Source organism: Hyaena hyaena, unplaced genomic scaffold (assembly GCF_003009895.1).
Source record: "Hyaena hyaena isolate Hyena2069 unplaced genomic scaffold, ASM300989v1 scaffold_13, whole genome shotgun sequence".
NCBI classification, from domain to species: domain Eukaryota; kingdom Metazoa; phylum Chordata; class Mammalia; order Carnivora; family Hyaenidae; genus Hyaena; species Hyaena hyaena.
Genome location: NW_024080645.1, coordinates 6,927,187 through 6,948,757, shown reverse-complemented (window position 1 = coordinate 6,948,757; position 21,571 = coordinate 6,927,187). Strand labels below are relative to the sequence as shown.

Genomic DNA, 21,571 nt, shown 5'->3' with positions numbered 1-21,571 from the left:
AGGGTCTCTCCCGGGCCAGACCACGTGTCAGGCACACGGAGCGGACAGAGAGGGGCCCGGCTCAGAAGGAGGGAAGATGCGGACGCACAAGAACGAGAGAAAAGACAACGCGCTGGAAACCGTGTCTGCAGGGGGAGGGCTCCGCCTGGGGCTGGGGACCCACGTGGCGGCCAACACCTCACGCGCCCCGGCGTGTCCCGTGCAGGCCTGGCCCCTAACGGGGGCTCTGAATGGGTAGAGAAGGCTAGAAACCACCTCCCCTCCCTCTCCTCCTCCAAATCTGGCCATCGCTGCTGGTTACAGGTCCTTGGCCACCTGGACTTCAGCGCCCCATCTGTAAAATGGGCGAGCGCAGTACAGACCCACCAACTCTGATGATTCCCTCCCGGGCCGTGTGCCAGACACCTGCCCGTGTGAGAAGGGGTCTCAGCCCCTCCCAGCGTGAGCACGTCCCGACCTTGCGTCCCACACTCTTGGTGAGCCTCCAGTCCTCCCCCCATCCTGGGTGGGGTGCCCCTGCTGGGGCCCAGCCATAGCGCCCGGGAGTGGGGGCAGGTGCAATGGGGCCCCTTGGCTCTCCCCAAGTGGCTGCTGCCCCTCCTCTCGCTCGGGTCACCAGCAGCCAGGCACCGGAGGGCCCAGGCTTCCTGCCTCTTGGTCCCGCAGACCCCACGTCAGCACCCTCCTGACTCACGGTCCGATGTGGGGACCGTGCAAGAAACCCAGGCTTGTGTGGGACACGCACAGAGACTGTCCCCTGGCCACCACGGGTCCCCACTGGCCCCCTGCCAGAGGGCAGCTGCGGGAGCCCGTCCCCACCCGGGCAGCCCTAACAGCCAAAGAGGAAACCCCGACTCTGCCCGCTACGTCACCTTCACCTGACTCCTGCCCTGCTGCTCACGGAGCTGTGTTGTTTAAGAAAACCCACCTGCGCTAGAGAACGTGAGGAATCCAGCGTGCAACACGGTGGACACACGCACACTCGGCACACGTGTGAGCCCAGGACGGAAGGACCCAGTGGGCACCAGATGCTCACGGCACAGCCTGACGAGGCTCGGGGGACACTCAGTGCTCAGGCCTGGACACCCGCTCTGGCCCTTTACCCTCCGCCCTGGAAATGCAGGGCGCCTGACACGGCTCTGTGGGCCCGCGCCCCGTGGCCAGGCACACCTGGCGGGCAGCTCGGACACAGCACGTGTGCCGCTGGCCCAGCATCCCATGGGTGCACGTGGGCCGGCTGGTCACTGACGTCAGCGGGAAGGCTGCTGGGCCAGGGGGGCGGGACAGTGACACTGCACCACCAGGTGTAACTCCCGCGTCTCTTTTTTATTTAAAAAATTTTTTTAAATGTTTATTTTTGGGAGACAGAGCGTGAGCAGGGGAGGGGCAGAGAGAGGGAGACACAGAATCTGAAGCAGCTCCAGGCTCTGAGCTGTCAGCACAGAGTCTGACACGGGGCTCGAACCCATGAGCCTTGAGATCATGACCTGAGCTGATGTTGGATGTGTAACCGACTGAGCCCCCCTGGGGCCCCGTCACCCAGACTCCGTCTCTGACTCATGACGGTGTTTCATCGCCTCCCGAGTGTGTCTCTCACTAAAGGGTGAGCTCCGGGCGCGTGTGGTCGCCTCTGCCCCCACAGCCCTCGCGGGGTGACTTGCCGCCCATGGCCGCTCCTCTTGGAGCCTGGGGGTGGTGCGTCCTCGGCACAGTCCCTTCGATTTGGATGTTCCCTTGACTCTGTCACTATTTCTACCTTCACAGCTGACACCCTGCTCACTCTTGCTGCCTCGAGAAGCATCCTCGGCAGACGAGTGGGCTCTGCTCCACGTTTAACTGTAATTCTATGTGATTTTAATCTGCACATTAAACCAAACCCCCGCTTTGCCTCGTCGCATCCGAGAGAGCAGGTCTGGTCAGGAAGCGGCTGCGCTGGGGTTTCTGCGGCCGCAGGCGCTCACGCCAGCGCGGCCCAGTCGGGAACTTGGCTCCGAACGCTGTCTCTCTACCTGCGCTTCCTGAACGGGCCGTCCGAGGCGCCCAGCTTCTCCGCAGAACCACCGCTAGCCCTCTGCGTGTGAAGGGCACACACGCGCCTCCTCGGGCCCCAAACGACGCAAATCCAGGCGGTGGTGGGAGGTATTGTCATCTTACAAGAAGCCCGAGCTCAGAAACAGCACGTGATCGTCCATCATCACACGCAGAGCCGAGCTGGGGACCAGGATGCTGCCGTCACGTTCAGTCCTTCCCCGGGCTCCGCCGGCCCCGGCTGTGCAGTCACGGAGACGAACGTTACCTCCCGATGTTGCCTAGATGCTCCTCAGGAGACCTTGTGCACACGACCCTGCCCAGCGCCCTCCCACAGAGCACCCGCCTGGAGCGTCAGGATGCTGCAGGCCGCCGCCCCGATGGGGCAGGAGGGGGGTGAGCCGGGAGGCAGTAGGGCACACCACTGGGTGAGCACCTGGCCGGGCCAGCGGGGAGATCAGACAGAGTGCTGCGGGATGCCGGCCCCCTCGCCCCTGCGCCCGCTCAGACTGACGCAGGGGCCCTGCAGCCCGTGTTCTCATTTTGAAATCAGGAAAAGAAAAGAACGCACAAAGCTTCACCTGTGTTATAGTTCTAAACAGCCGGCCGCAGAAATCCACGTCTTCTACACAGAAACTAGGCCAAAGCCCTCGTGCAAATAGATGTTAGCTCAAAACCAACAAGCAGGCAGACGCCCTTCACGGCACAGACGGCCCGGCAGACGCCCCCCACCGCACAGACGGCCGGCACCCCGGGAGCCCCGCGGTGGGCACTTACTTGATCATCTGCGGCACAGTCACCTTGGAATTCTCCTCAAACGCGTTCATCATGAGCCCATTGCAGCGGATGTTGTCCACACACTGGAATCAGAGGGGGGTGGGGATCAGAGCCCCGCCACCGTCACAGGCCCCTCATCAAGGGGGCGGCTGGCATGCCTGGCCTGACGCGGGGTCCTCGCGCCTGAGGGTGTCGTCCGGCACAGCCTCCCTTGGCTGCGTCTGGAGGCCAGCTCCCCTTCAGTGACCCTGGGAGCTCGCCTGACTGCCTTGGGCCTCCTGTCCCTGTCTTCAAAGCGGGGACAATGACTCTTACGTAGCTGAGCTGTTTGCAAGAGGAGGCGCCCAACCTGGTGCCTGTGTTGCTGACCTCTGGGGTCAGGTGTGAAGGACGACATCAGATCCACAGTGGTCAGGGTCCCTCTCCAGGAAGCTGGCCCTCCGTGCCCCTGTGTGCACACGCTGCCCTGCACCCTGGGTCCTCTGGCCACCCACAGCCAATACCCTGAGGCCGCAGGCGGTTTCCAGGGTAAAGCTCCCACCTGGCAGGGGTGAGGCTGCTGGGACAGAGGAAGACACGCCGACCTTTTACTCAGGCTCCAAAAAATGAAAATCCACGTTCTGCTCTGAAGAAGCAGTGCCCACCCAAACGGAAACATCGTTTCCTTGGGGGGTCCCTTCTCAATCCCGCCCCCCCAAGCTGTCACATCTCTGCCGTGGGAGGGTTTCCTCCCGGTACCGGGCTGGGGGCCCTGACGCCTGCTGGGATCAGCACTCTTCCCTCATGTCTGGTTTCCAGGTTTCTCTGGGGCGCGCTGGGCTCACAGGAAGAGCCCACACCTACCTCACAGCACCCTGTCCTGCCTCGTTCGTCCGGCATTTCCCGATGGGCAGCAGGCCAGGGAGGTGGGGGAACGGGTGGTCAGGGCAGCCCAGAAGTGGGGCGCAGACCCGGGGCAGGGGCCCAGCTTTTAAGAGAGCAAACCCCCAGTTTTTCCGTCCGTCCGCTGCCCCCCAGCACACTCACCCACCTGCAGAGCAGGCTGTGGGCGGGTAGCCGGGGAGAGGCTTCTCGCTGCGGGGACGCAGCTGCACTAACCCCCCGCCTGCCCAGAAGCCCAGTGCCGCTGACGGCCTCTTCCAGACTCGCATCTCTGCCTGGTCCCACGGGAGCCCACAGCCTCCTGACTCTGCTCAGCGGTCCCTGGAAAGTCTGCTTTCCCTGTGTGCCGTTCCGGGGGGGGGGGTGGTGCTCATGGCCCTAATGCTTGTGCAGGCTCAGCAGAGGCTGATGTAGCTGACCTGAGGCCGCCAGGGGCCTTTCCCTTCTTTCTGGGCTCTCTGGTCTCCAGCACCCCTGGGCTGTGGTGCTCAGACTTTTCTGTGCATACCAATGCCCTGGGGCATGTGCTAAAATGCAGATTCCCAGGCTTTGTGCCAAAGATTTGCATTTATAAGTCTGCAGGGGCCTGGGGGGCCCAGTCCACTCTTGCAGGTTGGGTGCAACTGCGCAACCTCAGGCTGTGCCTGGAGGGGACTCACATCTTCTCCATGAGAGCACGGCAGCCACCCTCACGGGCCCACCCCACTTCCAGGAACAGGTGACCCCGCTCACCTGGCTGATGTCACTGGTCCACGCTGCCTTCTCCTGTCTGGACGAGGCCACCAGGATGACAGTGAAAGGTGGGGAGTCCTTGGGCTCCACCCCGATCTTAAAATCCAAGTGGTCTATGTCTTGGTTGGATCCTTTGGCTTCCGGATGGCAAAACGCGGAGTTAGAATGATCAGGGCTCCCTGAGCTGGGGAAGCTCCGAAGGGCCGTGCCTGTCTGACCTCCAGGGGGAGGTGCTGTGGCGGCCGGGCGCCAGGCCACTTGCAGTGCTGGACATTCTCCCCCGCACCCCCTGGGGCCCCACCCTCAACAGATGGACAGAGCAAGGGCCTGGGCTGAGATGCAGCTCACAACACGCGGGCAGCCTGGGGACAGAGCTGTGGGGCCGCCCTCTGCCCTTGTTACACCTTGGGGCAGCCGAGGTCAGGAGTGAGGATGTCCTGGAGACCCTCCCCGGCAGCGAGGCCAGGACGAGAATGGTTTCAGGGCGGGGCCGTCCTGCCATCCCAGGGGGGCCGGATGGGGAACTTCAGATCTCACACTTCCACGGCCACGACCGACCGGACGTTTAGCTCCTTTGGAGCTCCCCAAGGGCAAAGTGCCTTCTCTGTATTTTAGTTGCTGTTCTCAACCTGAAAGCTTCCTTCAGCTCTTGGAGCCAGAAGACTGAGCTCACAGTTTACGATGCCTTCACTGAGCCCATGTGAACCGGGAACCGCGTGGCGGAACAGCGTGGCAGCCTGGCCCCATCCTGGGGTTGCTATGTGGCCGTGGGGGGCGCCCTTCCCGCCCAGGCTGCAGGTGCCTCTGTGTAAATTTAGAGCCGATGTGGGGTCTCTGGGGCCCCCAGCCTTCCAGTTCGGACCCTGGAGGATTGCGGGGTTCTCTGATGGGCACGGGAGATCCTGCTCTGTGTGGGGACTTGGGGACAGGATGGAGCCGGGTCCCCTGAGAAGTGGGGCGCCTGCCTGTGTGAGGGTGCCTCACAGCACGGGGCCTCTACCTCCCTTGGCCCTGGAGGGAAAGTGGCTTTGGGGCCTGACCATTGCACTGGGGCCTGGGCTTTCCCGTGGCCAAGGGCGCTCCAGCCAGACTGTTCAAGTTTATCCTTCCCCTGGGGGTGCCTGGCTCGGCTCCAGCGGACGGGCAGGGAAGGCACGGAGCCCTGCTGTCGGGGCTGACTGGGGGCAGGGGCCTGAGTGTGTGTGGACGAGAGTCCTGTGCCCGGCAAACCCCCAGCCTGAGCCCCCTGCCGGGACCAGGACTCGAGGTGGTTCGGAGGCACCCTGCTCTGGGGCACCCTGGTCTGGGGAGGGGCGAAGATGCAGGGTCCTGTGCCCTGGGACACCAGGACCTACCTCAGCCCAGGCACGTGACACTGGCGACCCCAGCCTGTAACCTAAAACAATGACCCCCTCTCCCAGGGAGGGAAATCCCACAGAGCCCCTCCCCCTCTGCTGGGGCAGACCCCCTACTCCCCCGCTGGTGTCACGTGTCCCCACACCTCCCACTGGAGGACACAGCAGGCCCAGGGCCTTCCCGGCCTCTTGTGCAAGACCCAGGGCAGCCACCGTGCGTGGTGCCCGTGGACCTGTGCATGTGGCTGCTCGGCAGAGTGCAGTGACCCCAGACTGAACAGTGCCAACAATCCGGGGGCCCTGAGGGGTGTGGGAGGAACGGGGGAGGTTGACCGAGGCCCCCTCATGTGGCCCGGCCTCCCCGGGTCTAGGACCGGGATGGCCCCCTGACTCAGCAGGTCGGGTGGGTGAGAGTGCGTGAGCGGCTGTGCGCATGCGTGCGGCTCCCAGTACCTTCTTCCTCTGTGCTCTCTGGGTCCTCCAGCAAGGTGCAGTCGATGAGGGAGATGACCCCGTTCTGAAAGACAGCAGGGCCGCCTCAAGTGACCAGGACACGGCTGGAGAAGGGCCCGGGATTCGGGGGGCGGCCTTAGGAGGGCGTGCGTGTCAGGTTTTCACGTGGAAGGCTGTGCTCTTCACATCGGGGCCCCATGAAGTGGATCAGAAGGGGGACTGTCTCAGAGGGGCTTTCCTGGGATGAGGGTCAAGGGTGGGCAGGGGCGGGGGGCCTGGAATCCCTGATTCTGGGCTGAGACTTCACATCCACATCCTGGACACAGGTTTACTGGACTCCCCACGGGCCTTGTTCTGATTTCACAGACGGGATGAGATCAGAGAGGGGGCCGTGCCCGAGATTACCAGACCCTGAGAGCCTGGGGGCCTGACCTTAGGCCCCACGCTGGTTGCCTATTATTGGGAGGCATCTGGGAAAGTGCCTCCCATCCTTCAGTGTGGGAGCATCTCCGGGCATCAGACGCCCTGACGCCTCGGTGAATGGTGACCACAGCTGCGGGCGCAAGATGCTGACGCCTCCTCCCAGAGCTGAGGTCCGCTCCCCTCCCTGCCAGGTGTGGGCCGGACTCCATCTGAACTGCTTCTCCGATGCTGTGTGCCTGGGGGGGCCCTTGCTCTGTGGGGGTCCCTTGGACCACCTGTTCTGGGGGAAGCCCAAGTGCCACGTGAGGGCATCACAGTGGAGACGCTAGTACAGCTCCGGGGACTGGATGCTAGCTCGTGAGACCCCAGGCCCACCCCCAGCCATGGGCTCCAGGCCTCCTCACTCAGAAGCTGAGACCGTGGACGTGGGGTAATCTGTCCCACGGAGCAGAGAAGTGGGTAAGTGATGTAATAACGATGGCGACAGAGACGCTGGCCACGCATTCAATTCACACACACAGTGTTTGCAGGGCAGGCTGTCCAGGGGGCAGGGGGCACGGGAGGGGCATCGGGGTGTCCCCAGATCATGGGTTCTGCTTCTTGTTGGCTGTTTGGTGGCCTTGGGCAAGCCCCAGGCTTGATGGTCTGCAAAGCTCCATCTCTCTCTGACGTTCTCTTCCTTCTGTTGACTTTGAGCCTGTGGTTCAAGAACACAGACTGCCTGCCTGGGCTCAAATCCCCACTCTGCTGCTTGCCGGCTTCCCGACGCCTCAAGTCCTTTATCCATAAAATGGGGGAGGTAACAGCAGTGGCTTCAGTGGGCTGTTCTGAGCTAAGTGTGCATATTTGGGGGGTGCCTGGCCCACAGTAATGTTTACCCAAGGGCTCGCTACCACTAGCATTATTACAAGTTCATTGTTATATAATTAAAAGTGACAACGACTTTTACCCGCCAAGCACGTACTGAGTCCCAGGCACCGCGCTACGCGATCTGCACCCACTCCCTTAATACTTACACCATCCCCGAGGGAGGTGTTCTCACTCCCATTGTGCAGATGGATAAACCGAGGCTCGGTGGGGCACCTGCTGGCAGGGGGCAGTGCTGGGACTCGAGCAGCATTTCTGTGTTCCTTATGCTAAAATACTTGCAAAGCTCCGACAAACACCCCCAACCAAAATAAAACAAAACGACCAAACGTAAAGACACCTGGCTTCAGGCAGCGTCTCTGGTTCAACCCGCCCCACCGATGCCGCCTCCAGCCTGACAGGGTCCTCAGAGCAGGAACCCAGAGCTAATAAACGAGGAAAGCTCTCCGGGATGCGGAGTTTGCTGGAACTGGAGTATTGGCTGTAAGCTACCTTCCCCTCGGGCAGCCAAGTGGCTGACCTGTCGCTGTGTTCGCACAAGCAGCACGTCCCCGGAGCCACGGGGTCTTGTAGCTGCAGGGGGTCCTGGGGCAGGTGGCCCGGGTCCTCCAGAGCCGTCTGCCCGACGCTCTGGCTTAATTAAGGGCACCTTCCGGCCTTTTCCAGGCCGCAGCTGCACAGCCGAGACCCTCCGAAGCGAGCTTCCCCGGGAGGCTGCGGTTCATAGTGCAGGTGCGTCGCCTCGACCGGGCAGGTGTGGCCCCACCGCCTGCCTCTGGTGATGGCTACCCCTGCTTTGCGGCAGGGAACTGAGGTAGAGACGGGAGGCGGGGGCTGTTCTGGGCCCTCCTGTGTGCACCAAGCCGGGGCCAGGTCCGGAGCTCAGGGCAGTGAGGGAAGTGATGTGCCAGGCTGGGTGCAGGCTGACAGCAAGTGGCATCTTAGCCGCGAAGGGCAGGAAGACGGGCTTCTGGGGGGAAGAAGTGGGCAGCAGGAGCCAAGGCTCTGCGGTCGGTGAAGGAGCAGAACTCTGAGGTGCTGATTCTCCTTCACCTTTGTCCTCTGTGACTATTAAATTGTCCGGGGAGGCGGAGTGCCATCCTCGGCGACCACAAATCATGCCGCCGAGTTTCCCACGTTTGGGGAAATTGCAGGGTTCAGCACATCCGGCCGGTGGATAAGCCTCCCCCTGGGAAAACCAGGTTCGTGACCATGGTACCCCCAGCCAGTGCCTATTTTGAGGACAGGTCAATCAGCGAGTGTGTGGGGTCTCCCGTAGGGCCCTGGGGCCATGAGGACCCACCCGCGTGTCGGCGCTCGTGCTGGCGCGTCAGGTCCAAGACACCCCGTGAGCTGCTGCGGGAGCTTCTCCTCAACAGAGGCTCCGGTGCTGCTCTGGCCCCTGCGGGGGACCCCCTCCCGCCGGCCCGCACACGCCGGCAGACACACGCACAGCACATGTGCACGCGCCGGCAGACACATGCACACATGTGTGCACCCCTAGGGTTTTAGACCCCTGGCCCCCCGCCCTGGCACCAGAGGTCCTGACACGCACGCCCCCGTTCCCCATGATTCCCCAGCAGAGAACCGCCCGTCAGAGCAGTGCACACGCGTGCACTCATGTGTCTCTGACGCCCCGGACCACCGTCTGGGCCCAGGTCAGGGTCAGCCAGGACGCCAGGTGCCCCCTGCGGCCCTCACCTTGGTCAGGTGGAGTTTCCCGCCGGAACCCCTGGTGCAGATGATGAGATGCTTGGAGAACAGGAAACACTGTCGCTCACCCTCTTTCTTCAGGGACAGAGAGCCCAGGCGGCCCCTGGTGATCTTGCCCTTCTCAGACATGGGCACCTGGATGAGGGAGCCTGCGGGTGGGGGGCAGACCCTGAGCCCGGCTCCCAGAGCCCCATCTGCTGCCGGCCAGCTCAGAGATGGGTCACCATGTGGGGACGAGGGGGTCCTAGGTCTTGGTAGCAGGTGCACCTGGACGCTCCCTCGACCCCCAGCCAGTCCCTGCAGGACACCTCAGGCCCCCACCAGAGTCCTAGAACCCCTCAGCCCCCCCGCCAAGGCCCTGGAACCCCTCAGCCCCTCCCAGGACCCTGGAACCCCTCAGCCCCTGCCAGGGCCCTGGAACCCCTCAGCCCCCCCGCCAGGGCCCTGGAACCCCTCAGCCCCTGCCAGGGCCCTGGAACCCCTCAGCCCCCGGAACCCCTCAGCCCCCTCTCCCAGGGCCCTGGAACCCCTCAGCCCCTGCCAGGGCCCTGGAACCCCTCAGCCCCCCCCTCCCAGGGCCCTGGAACCCCTCAGCCCCCCCGCCCGGGCCCTTGGAACCCCCCACCCCCCCCCCCCAGGGCCCTGGAAAGTGGAGGGGCTTCCAGGGCAGGGCCCATGTGGCAGGAATGCAGGGTGGCGCTGGGGTGTGGGGACGAGGGGGTCCTAGGTCTTGGTAGCAGGTGCACCTGGACGCTCCCTCGACCCCCAGCCAGTCCCTGCAGGACACCTCAGGCCCCCACCAGAGTCCTAGAACCCCTCAGCCCCCCTCCCAGGGCCCTGGAACCCCTCAGCCCCTCCCGGGGCCCTGGAACCCCTCAGCCCCCCCGCCAGGGCCCTGGAACCCCTCAGCCCCCCCTCCCAGGGCCCTGGAACCCCTCAGACCCTGCTCCCAGGGCCCTGGAAAGTGGAGGGGCTTCCAGGGCAGGGCCCATGTGGCAGGAATGCAGGGTGGCGCTGGGGTCTGGGGAGCAGCACACGCGGGGAGCCGGCTTTGGCGCAGACGGGCGAGTGCCAGGCATAGCCCTGCAGCCACAGAGGCCATGACAGCTCAGGCATGGCACACTGGCCCCGTTCCCGATACCGCATGCTAGAGGCCGCTCCTGGGCAGAGCCATCTCGGGGACAAAGCCACCTGCCACCCCTGCTCCCGCCCCACCCCTCCCTTCCCCTCGCCTTCCAGCAGTCAGGCACTGGGGAGCCTTCTCCCGAGCTCCCTCCTGTGGCTCCCTGAGTCCCGCCCTTTGGTGGGAAAGTCCTTCCTTTCCACGCTGCCGTGAGCTCCTATCTGTCCTCCCCTCCCAGAAAGGCCTCCCTGACTCCCCTTGCCCTGCCTCTCGCCCCGTCTGGCACTGCCTGGAGCCTGTCCTGCGTCTGTCTCATCAGGACCCCCTGCACTGTCCGCTCCTGGAGGGAGCCTCCTCTCTGGGTGTCCCTGGCACCCAGCGTTGGCCTGGCACGAACGAGGCAGGTGCCAGCGCTCGATGCATGATGAACGAGTGAGAAACGGCTTCTGAACCCAAAATCCCAGGGGAGGGAGGAAGCCCTCTGCTCAGGGACATGCCCATGCCAGCAGGGGCTGTTGTTTGGCATTCCAGCGTGGACCCAATGCTACTCAGTTTGGGCAGGGTGAGCAGGGGAAGGGCCCCAGGGGCCACATGGGGCTTTGAGCAAAATCCAGCTGCCCAGGCTGCAGGTGTGGGCATGACGTCCACAGCCCTCCACACTCGGCAGACACTGGCTTGGAGGTGTCCGTGGGGCCGCGGGGGGCGGGGGAGGGCAGGCGGGGGGACGCACCTTGTCTCACGAAGGTCTGGCTGGTGTCCAGCAGGATCTCACAGCCCTCAATAATCATGCGCTCGATGGCAAGGTTTTTCCGGATGTTCTCTGTCTCGCTCACTTCATCGTGCATTATCCTGTGGGGACAGGAAAGAAGTCAGAGACAGGAGGAGACCATGACCAGGCCTCTGGGCAGTCCTGGCAGGAAAGCCCGGCCCCCAGGCTTCTCCGAGCTTGCAGTCCTGAAGGGGCAGAGAGCATGTGTTTGTCAAACGCCCACTGTGCCCAGGACACTCAACAGGCATGATCTCATTTTACTCTTCTGGAAACCCAAGGAGGTCAATGTTCTTATTTCACAGAAAAGGAAACGGAGGTCAACAATTGAGGAAGCAGGTCTGTCTGATCTAAAAGTCTGAACCACGTGGAACAGAACAGCAGAACGCAGAGGAAGATGGCAGCCCACAAGCATCCTTTGGTCATTACTCTGGTCCTCAGGCCACTGCTGACCCTATTTCCGCCCACAGAACAAACCACGTTCATCCCTGCCTCAAGGCCTTTGCACTTGCTGTTTTTTCCTTTGAATCCTTTTAAATGGTTGTTTCCTTAACGTCGTTTGGGTTCCGGATTTAGTTTTGGGGCACCGGCAACCCAGTGGGCTCAGGGGGACCTGACTTCAGTCTACGTCCACAGGCTCCAGCCCGTCTGGGAGGGAAGCAGGACACAGCCGGCGCTATTCTGAGACTCCAGGCACCTCTCCCTTGTGTCCTGTTCTGACAGACGCAGCACCTGTCCTTTCCAAGAGGTGGCGCCAGTTACCTAGTTTTAATTACGAGCGTTGTCAGAAAAGGTGGCCGAGTTTTCGGGGCTCAGGAAGGTGATGGGTAATTTTGGGGAGAGGTCTGGAAAACGTGCCCAACATACCCCAGGAGAGGCACAAAGCCCCATTTTGTCTGCTGATTCCACAACTAGGGGCCGCCCGTTGGGCTGGTGTGTGGCCTGTGACAGCAGCACAGTGCTGAGTGGTGACACCTCTGTCCCGAGCTCCCGCAGCAGGACCTGGCGTGAGGATGGGGGATGGTGCACTCTGCGCGCTGACCCTGCGTCTGACATGCGGCACGCGCTTCAGCAACAGGCAGGTCACTTAACGCATAGTTCTGTTTCTTCCTCTGGTTATCAGACGGAGCCTCGGTGCCCCGTGATGCTGTCGTCAGAGCCCAGGCTCTGGCCCTCCTCCGGGAGGGACCTTAGGCAGGGAGGCACCTGTTGGGGCTGTGCTGGCACCTGGGGCTGGGAGTCAGCACCCAGGGTAACCGAAGCCTTTTCATCTTCTCCTGGGAAAGGGCTGCATTTAGTGAAAAATAAGGGGTGATTCCCAAGTAGAGAAACTGGTTTCATCACCAGGCAAATGTGAACTGAAGCTGATGAGAACATGTCAGTCCTGGGCCTGGGACTGCATCCCGGTGTGGGCTGCACGCCTGGCTGAGGGCTCAGGGAAGGGCTGGGGTCTGGGTCCTGGCACAGGGTGCACTTCCAGCTGGGGGGCCTTGGGAAGGGCCAGGGTCTGGGTCCCGGCGTGGGCTGCACACGGCTGGGGGGCTCGGGGAAGGGCCGGGGGTCTGGGTCCTGGTGTGGAGTGCACTCACAGCTGGGGGCTGGGGGAAGGGCAAGGGTCTGTGTCCCGGCACGGGCTGCACCCCAGCTGGGGGCTCGGGGAAGGGCAAGGGTCTGGGTCCCGGTGCGGGCTGCACACGGCTGGGGGCGGTGCCTGGTTCTCTGTGAGCCCTGCGGGTGAGGGCCGCCCATCTCAGGGAGGTGGGTGTCTGTGAGCACAGCTCAGGAGGGGCTGGAAGCTCTCCTCAGGGCCCCAGGGCAGGGTGGGGGACCCAGGCGCAGGTAACTGGCTGGGACAGAGGAAGAGCAGGTCCCATGCTCAGGCCCTCGGGGGAAGGGAGCCGGGGTCTCAGGCCAGACACCGTGGCCCGCGTGTGTCCCCGGACCCTGCCTGCACAGGACAGGGTGCCTGGCAGTGACGAGGCTCGCTGCTGCACAGGCCCCAAACCTCTCCTGGGGGAGGGTGTGCAGGGACCGCTCCCTGGGGCCTGAAAGGACTGGGCGCCCACTCCCCCGGGGTTTTGTTTATCTGAAATCACACCCCGAGGACACCCCGCCCTGGTCCAGCCAGCCCTCCCTCTGCCCAGGTGGGAGCTGAGGCCCGGCCTGCGGCCCCATCAGCCTGGGGAAGCCTTGTGAGGCGAGTGGCTGGCAGGCCCGGGCAGGGCGGGGGCCCCACGCAGGTGGGCTCAGCCTGCTCTGCAGGGCTCAGGGCCCCTCCAGTCTGGGCTCCACGCGGTGCAGCCCCCGTGGTGTCACCAGCCTCCTGACGGGCACGTCTCTGAGCTGACGCCCTGACGCCCAGAAACAAATGCCCTGGCCCTTCCTGCCATCTGTGGAGTCCGCCGTCCGAGGTCCAGCCCAGCCCCAGGGAAAACTCCACGGAACAGGAAGGACTCCCCTCCAAACCGCCCCCCGCAGTCTTCTCAGTCCGGGGCCTCCAATCCCTGCCTCTGCGTCCCGCCCGCCAGAGACCCCTCTCTTCAAAATGCACCTGGGATCCGAGGCTCCTCCTCACCCCCACCCGTCGGCCACCATCATCTCCTGCTTGGGGGGCTGCCTGGGTGGCGGTGGGGGCGTACGGGAGCCAAGGCGTCTGGCCTGAGGCCGACCTCTCTGCCCCAGAGTCCCCCTCCTCCACCCTAACCGCTTGGCTTACACCAGCTCAGAAGGCCGGCTCCCCAGCTTTGGCGACAGGGGCGGGGGTCTGGGGAGAGGGCCGGGGGTTGGGGATGGGACCGGAGCTCGTCTCCCCACTGACATCCCCAGCCGCTGACCTGAGTTGTGGGCACGTGAAGCCTCAGGGTTGGAGGACAGAGCAAACGGCCCCTGCTCGTGCCCTTTCCCTGACCGTCCACACTAGGGACACACCGGCCATGCCATCCTGCCCCGTGGCCGCTCGGGCTTGAGCCTCGAGCTGTCAAGTCAGCTGAGGGGCTCTGCCCGCAGGGAGAACAGGCTGCGCCCCTCCTCTCAGTCCTCACCTGAGGCTGAACACTGGCTTTCACCACCTGGGGCTGGAAGCTCTCATGCGGGGCGGCCCCTGCCCAGCCTCCCGTGTGGGGCGCCCCCCGCCCCCACTTCCCATGTGGGGGTGCCCTCCGGCCCAGCCTCCCATGTTGGAGTCCCTCTGCCCCTGTCTCCCGTGTGGGGCGCCCTCCGCTCCCGCCTCCCTTGGGAGCGCCCTCCGCCCTGGCCTCCTGTGTGGGGCACCCAGAGCCCGGCCTCCCTTGGGGGTGTCCTCCGCCCCCCTCCCGTCGGGGCGCCCAGAGCCCGGCCCACCTGGACAGCTCCTCCAGCTTGGATTTGGCGTAGTCCAGGCTGTTCCGCTCCACATGCTCATGAGGGGTGTGGGCCAGGAGCTCGTGCAGCGTCAGGATGTACCTGGGAATCTGCAGCGGGGAGGGGCCGGGGGCAGGGAGGGGGCAGAGAGAGGAGGAGGGGACGCCCTCAGCTGCGAGGACTCGTGGGAGCAGGGCTGGGGAGGGGGCTGGCTGCACTCTGTCCCCTGCAGGGTCCCGTCTGGGACCAGCGCCCGGGGGGGGCTCCGGCCCCCAGGCAGGGTTAGAGGGCCCGCTCTGCGGCGCTGGGTGGGGCTGGCCCCCCATCGCATGTCCTGGTCGCCCCCATGCCTGGCAGGGCTGGATCCCCTCCCCGTGGCCGGGCCTGGCCCCCTCCTCGTTCCCCCTCCCCTCGGCCCCCTCCCCAGGGCACCACCTGGAACATGGGGGAGGTGGGGAAGGTCTCCAGCACCTGGAACAGGGTGAGGGGGCCTGGAACAGGGGGAGGGGGCCTGGAACGGGGGGAGGGGGCCTGGAACGGGGGAGGGGACCTGGAAGGCGGGGCGGGGACCTGGAAGGGGGGGAGGGGACCTGGAATGGGGGAGGGGACCTGGAAGGTGGGGCAGGGACCTGGAACGGGGGGGAGGGAGGGGACCTGGAACGGGGGGAGGGGACCTGGAACGGGGGGGAGGGAGGGGACCTGGAACGGGGGGAGGGGACCTGGAAGGCAGGGCAGGGACCTGGAACAGGGGGAGGGGGCCTGGAACAGGGGGAGGGGGCCTGGAACGGGGGGAGGGGGCCTGGAACGGGGGAGGGGACCTGGAAGGCGGGGCGGGGACCTGGAAGGGGGGGAGGGGAAGGAGTCCGGCACCTGGAACATGGGATAGGTGAGGAAGGTCTCCAGTGTCCTCTCCTCGCAGTCGGGCTTGGCCTCGTAGTGCTTGAGCAACTTGTCGAAGTCGCGGTTCTGCTTGCAGTGCGCCAGGATCTGCAGGCTGTACTGGTGGTTCCGCACGAACTCCTGGTAGATGTTCAGCATGGGCAGCAGGATGTCGAACAGGTCGGCTGCGAGGAAGGCGGGCTCAGCGGGAGGCAGGGGCTGGGGCCCAGCTTGGACCCCAGCCCGGACCCCAGCCCAGCGGAGCCCGACTCGGGGTGCCGAGGGCGCTGCTGCCCTATCCAGGGCCAGACGGGGCGGCGCTGGGGCCACGTCTGAACGGCAGACTTGCAGGGACGGCCCGTCGGGTGTGGCCCCCAGCACCAGAGGACCAACAGGGGGGCTGCAGGGGGGCCCTGGCCCTTCAGGACTCCCCACACCCTGACGGCTCCCAGCTGGGTCCTCCCTGCCGTGGCCCCACATGTCATGCCCAACCCAGTGGCGGCCATGGTGGAGGTGCGGAGGGGGAGCCCCCCTCAGTCTGGGATGTCTCTGAATCACCCCAGCTTCGGAGCTTCCTCGGGGTCGGCCGAAGCCTCTGCTGTAACTGCACCCCGCGGCCCTGCCCTGCTGCCCCCCTGCCCTGGCTCCCACACCGTGTCACGTGAGGGCTCCCAGGAGGCCTCCCTCCCAGCCTGTCCCACTTGTGACACAAGTGATGACCGAGGTCACACGGGGAGTCTGTGGTGGACGCAGAAGCACGTCTCCCGGCTGCATTTTCCATGGCTTCCTGCCACACCACACACCCTCCTGAGCCTGTCCCTTCCCCTGTCGGTCCCTCTATTCCCGTCTTTCCAGACCTGCTTTGGTGAGATGAGGCGGGTCCCCTGCTGGCCTCCTGCCCTCCCAGGCCCCCGCACCTCAGCACTTGCCGGGTGGGATGGACATCCCGCCAAAACTGCTGCCTAACCCCATTAAGGAAGGAAAACATGCATCCTGGTCACAGACTCTGGGCAGGGGCCGCTGGGTGGGGCATTCCTCTGCCCAGCGGACAGTGTCCTCGACCGAGAAGGACAGGAGGGGCTGCCCCGTCTGTCCAGGCCACTCTGATTTTGACCTTGGGGACAGTGGGTGTGTCTGACGTGAGAACACAAGAGAAAGTGCCCGCCGGGTCAGAAGCCTCCACGGCCTGAGGGCTGGGACGCCCTGTGTCAGTAATTCCACTTTTGAAACTGGTAATAAGGAGAAATTGTCACCAGCAGAGACGATTACTTCTGAGCCAGTGACAGGCCCTGGAAGCGTCACACACTGAGCAAAAAAGATGCTTCCAGAATAAGAAGACACTGGTGCTGTAAGGTTGAGCAAATAAAATAAAATAAAACTAAAACTAAAAAAATAAAAAAAATAAAAATAAATAAAACAACAGTCACCGCAAGCTTCAGAATCTAAATCCAGTATGTTTGCAATTATGTAAAATGGGAAAAAAAACCCAAGATTTCTGCATAGAAAAAAATTGGAAGAAAACACACTGAAATGTTTATAGCGCTTATCTTTGGAAGGAGAACGATGATTGATATTTTTAAACCTTTTCTACTTCTCTAGATTCTCAAGTTTTCTCAAATGGGTACATAGATATTATTTTTAAAAGGGAAAAGTACATAAGCAACTAAAAATACATCTCTTCCTCCTAGAAGTACAATTTTGCCAACACGCGTGTCCTCGTCTCCCTCTGGGGGACTCGGTGGGTTTCTGGGGGGGGGGCGCTGGGGGACGGAAGCACCGCCAGCATGGACGGTGGCCCCGGCAGGGCCCCGGGGGGAGTGGGCGGCCGGCGACTCACCCAGCACCAGCGTCGGCCAGCTGGAGATGCGGGCCTTCAGGCCCTGGTAGAAGATCTGGTGGAGGAACATGATGGTCTCGCTGGAAGGGGAGAGAGCGCAAGGTGAGCCCCGCCCGGGGGGTTCCTGGCCCTCCAGGGCTCCCCCGCCCCAAGCCAGTCCCCCCGCGGACCCCACAGGGCTCCGGAAGCAAGCCCCTGTCTCCCCTGAGGTCATGTGCAAACCCCGTTGGCACGGACCGTATCACCTGTGTGGGGCCCAGTGCGGGACGGACACCAAGACCCTTGTTAAAAAGCAATCGAGAATTTCGGCCACAAGCGGAGCCTGCGCCCTAGGAGCCTGAACGAGAGGGGCTGCACTGACCCCCGCCTTCCTGTGTCCCCAGGTTCTCACCTGCTGGGAGCGTCCCTGGAGGGTCCTGGAGGAGCCCAGGGCTTTTCAGAATATGGAGTAAAGGCCACTGAGGACATGCAAAAAGGGCTGTGGCCTCAGACCCACAGGAAGCAGGGCCACACTCTGCCTACATCCCTTCCCCAGCTGTGTGACCTCCAGTAAGATGCCTAACGTCTCTGATCCTCAAGTCTTTCACACAAAACACGGAGGTGAGATGGGGTAAACCCTGCAGGTAACGGGACTATTTCAGTCAGGAGGTGCCCCGTCCACGCTCGCTCCCCTAGGAGGTGCTCAGTCCCCCTGGTTCTCTGCCACCCTTTGGGGAAAAGTTAGGGGAGCAAAAGACCCGGTGTCCCCAAGCACCAGCTCTGTCACCCCCTGACGTGCTGGGGGCTGCGTGCTGCACTGGCAGCTTGGCACTCCCCAGGCAGCCACACTGGCCTTGGCTTCCCTCCGGCACCCCTCCCCACCCGCGGCTCTGCAGGCAGCTGGCCCCAGAACACAGCCCTGTCTGTCCTCACAGCTTGTCGCCTCGGGGACAGGCTCCTGCTTCCTCCTGCTGCCCCTCCCCCGGACCGTTCCTCCCCCCCCCGCACCCCTCTCGCCCTTGGGAGATGTGGGGGGTCTCCCCAGGGTGTCTGGGCTTGTCCTGAACCAGATGGGGAGTCTAGTAGGATGCCAAAGTCGTGTACCCTGTTCTTGGAAGGAAAACGGAGGCCTAGAGAGGAAGAGTTGGGGCACTCTGAGCCCGGCTTCCCCTCTCTCCAGAATGTTCTCTGGGCCAGTGCTCTCTGCTCACCGCCATCCCCTTGTTCTGCTGTTCCAGGCGCCTGGTGTTTTCCCCCTGGGCGGGGGCTGAGCTTGTGCAGGTTCTGTCCTCTCTCCCAGCCCTGGGGTCTCAATCCGGGATGGAGGGTGCTGAGGGGTGCAGGGATGTGGGGAGCTGAGCACGGGGTCCCCCTCATGTACAGAGGGGCTCCGATAGGCAGGGGGCTCTGTGACCCCAGGGGGGAGGACGGCTGGGAGGGAAGAGCAGAGACAGCAGGGGCAGCTGGTGGGGGAGGGGGTGTTGGGGACAGAAACAGACAGTCACCACCTCCAGGCTGGACAGCAAAGCCTATAACCCCATGACACCCACCGGACATACAGAATGGAAGGAAAACATGGCACCGGGGGAACGGTAACAAAAATCCGGGTAGAGGAAACCTGAGTTCTCAGTCTGAGTGTGGTCCTATCATTACAGAGAGTTGACTGTCATGAGAATGGTCCTCCAGGTGTGGGGACACACGGATCCCCTACCAGGGCGGATCCCCGACCAGGGAAAGCACCAGCTTTATAACAGGCTGTGCATTTGGCCTGAAACTCCAGCAAAGAATGATGTGCAAAATGTCCCCACACCCCTAAGTGGGGCGGCCTCTGCCCTTGGCCTGTGATACACCGACCTCTGTGCTGTGGTTGGAGGCAGGGAGAGCCAGGGGCCCGAGTCCTGGGTGCTGCACCCACAGCCCCCGGCAGCCGAGCTCACCTGCAAGGAAGGGGACGGCGCGTCCCGAGCCTCACAGCAACGAGCCCTCTGGGCAGCGCGAGGCCGGGAGCCGGGCCGCGTCGGTGGGCGGACCCCTGCCTGTGATTCAGCAGCACCGTGTGGGGCAAGTACAGGGCTTAACAGGAAACAGAGCTGGGTCAAAACTGCAGCCTGTAGGGACCCGCCGTGCCTGCGCCCTTGAGCACAGACCGCAACTGCCCCGGAGGGCAGCCTCATGGGACGTCTCTGACACGTGCAGCCCAGGTGCTTAGGGTTAGCCCCGTGCGGCCCTCTCACTCGTCTGCCCCTCCGTGCCAGCCCCTGCTGACAGGTTCACGTTCTGGAGGCCTTAAGAATTGATCAAGTGTCCACTGTTTGGAGCAAGATCAGTGAGACCTCGAAGGCAAGTGCCTGTCAGCCTGGGGCCTGCGGCCAGCAAGGGGTGGGGGGAACAGGGCCCGCAGGGACCCCCTGGCATCGGGACAGGAGGGGGGTTCCTCCTTCCTGTTCTTGGGTAAACGCACTCGACCTGATCCGTGCAGTCATTAAACGATAAAAATATAAACCGTGGAGTATTTTTTTCAAACAACTTTCGAACCAAGGCTGTGAGCTGGCGTGAATAATCTCAGCCGAAGATTCTAGACTGAAAGAGCACCATTAAATATGCACGAAGTGTGACAAAATCATAGGATGATGAAGTAGGCACCAAAGCACACCTTTATCTTTTAGTGACTGTGACAAACAGTCACCAAAGACTCGCATTCGTGGCTGAGACAGAGGGAGGCTCAGAGGATAGCGTCACGACGCCTCTGGGCCCAGCTGACCGGTGGGCTGCGGGCCCACTGTGTGAGATTTCTGTGATAAACATGGTCCAGCTTCCCGGGGATCTTCCTAACGCTGTCTTTTCTCTAGCTTGTTCATTTTGAGGATACGACATGTGATATGTGTGACGTACACAACACTATGTTCCCATTAGGCAGCCTCCTGGTAGTTAAGATTCAGGGAGTCCAAAGTCATACGTGTGCGCCCCTAACCTGTGCGTTGTTGGGGGTCACCTGTGGCCTCTCGAGCCTCTAAGACAGCGAGCCTCCCGCAGTTACTCAAGCCTCCCCATGCTGTGTCCCGTGACCCATGGCACCTGTCCACCCCCAGCGAGGCAGCTCCCTGGCCGGCCCCAGGCCTGGAGATGGAGAAACGCAGGGTGGGGCCCGGCAGCCACCACGCCCACCCCCGTGCTGCCCAGGTCACCCAGCAAGTCACAGCGCCTGAAAGACCCAGCTGTGGTCCGGGAAGTGTTACAGCTTCAAACACTACACGGTTCAAAAGCAACCTCGTGAGGCCCAGCGGCTCGGTTTCTGGAAGGTTAGGAGGTTGAGGTCTCTTTCCTGCCCCCACTGTGGTGCCCGACCGCCTCCACCGAGTCAGGCCCGTCCACCCCATGCCTCTGCACCCTCTGTCAACCCTGGCCGCGCCCACCTGCACCCCGGATCCTGACCCTGGGCAGAGGGCCGGGCCGGGGCTGGTGACCGTCAGTGACGCGGCTGCGCCAGGCGTATTTTGGCCGGGTCACGGCTGACTGAACATCTAGGGGCACACGGTGATGGGGGCGTCGCCTACAAGCTGCGCTCTGGTTTTGTGCTTTCCTGTCTAGCACTTCTATCGAGTTAACTCAACTTCATTACCCGCCAAAAAGCTCATCTATTTAAACCATTTTTTGAGAAACTCCTTCGACTAAGTGGTTGATGGCAGAAGAGCTCGGCCTCCCGGGCACCGCCAACCCCACGCCGGGCGCAGGACTCCCCTGCGGGAGAAGCGGCCGCTGGCGCAGGGCCCGGTGGGGCCGCATCTGGACACCGACTTAAAACTCACTTAGGCCAGGGCTGCTCAGTGCCGGCTCTGCTGACGTTCGGGTGGAACGATGCTCAGTTGCGGCCCGTCGGTGCCGCGGGCAGGGGCCCGGCGCCCCGCCTCTGCCCACTGGACGCCGGCAGCACCGCCCCCCGCCCCCGTTCTGTCAGTCAGAAGCGTCCGCAGGCGCGACGCCCCCGCCGAGCGCCTCCCCTTCCGCGTGCGCTGCGCCCGCGCCTTCTGGAGCGACTTCCGCCCTCGGTGAGGCGCCGCCGCGGGGGGCGTCCGGGGCGGCCTCACCTGTTCAGGAAGATGCTGCTGACGTCGTCGTGCGTGATGGGGGGCTTCTTGGAGCTGGCGGCCATGCGCAGCGGCCGCAGGAAGTTGTTGACCAGGATGTGCAGCTGCTGCACGTACTCGGCCTCGGCCTCCAGCATGCTGAACACCACCTGGTTCCGCTTCCGCATGCTGTCGGCGTGCGGCGAGCGGATGTAGTCCTGGATGACGGTCTTCCACTTGCGCCTGCACAGCCAGCCGCGCAGGAAGCTCTGCACCTGCGGGGGGGCGGCTGCGTCAGGGGGCGCTCCGTGGGAGCGAAGGGGCTCGGTTGGGGGGGAGGGGCTCCGTGGGAGC

The 21,571-nt window shown here is 63.4% G+C and overlaps 1 protein-coding gene and 1 non-coding gene across 3 annotated transcripts in view; both read right to left on the bottom strand.

The window, feature by feature from the left end:
• The window catches only part of RASGRF1 (Ras protein specific guanine nucleotide releasing factor 1), a 90,546-nt gene that overhangs the window by 29,161 nt on the left and 39,814 nt on the right, over positions 1-21,571 (bottom strand). Inside the window, exons 5-13 of one of the 2 annotated variants that reach the window (XM_039216902.1) lie at positions 21,239-21,492; positions 17,175-17,254; positions 15,329-15,522; positions 14,459-14,568; positions 11,084-11,202; positions 9,219-9,379; positions 6,228-6,291; positions 4,420-4,556; positions 2,806-2,888 (exon numbers count right to left, since the gene is read on the bottom strand). In XM_039216902.1, the coding sequence (XP_039072833.1) occupies positions 2,806-2,888; positions 4,420-4,556; positions 6,228-6,291; positions 9,219-9,379; positions 11,084-11,202; positions 14,459-14,568; positions 15,329-15,522; positions 17,175-17,254; positions 21,239-21,492 (1,202 nt within the window). Of the gene's footprint in view, positions 1-2,805; positions 2,889-4,419; positions 4,557-6,227; positions 6,292-9,218; positions 9,380-11,083; positions 11,203-14,458; positions 14,569-14,893; positions 14,900-15,328; positions 15,523-17,174; positions 17,255-21,238; positions 21,493-21,571 lie in introns of those variants that run through there. The other variant, XM_039216904.1, reaches the window with a different exon arrangement.
• On the bottom strand, positions 8,597-8,753 carry LOC120220407. The gene has a single exon (XR_005525569.1). It is a non-coding gene; the product is annotated as a U1 spliceosomal RNA (small nuclear RNA).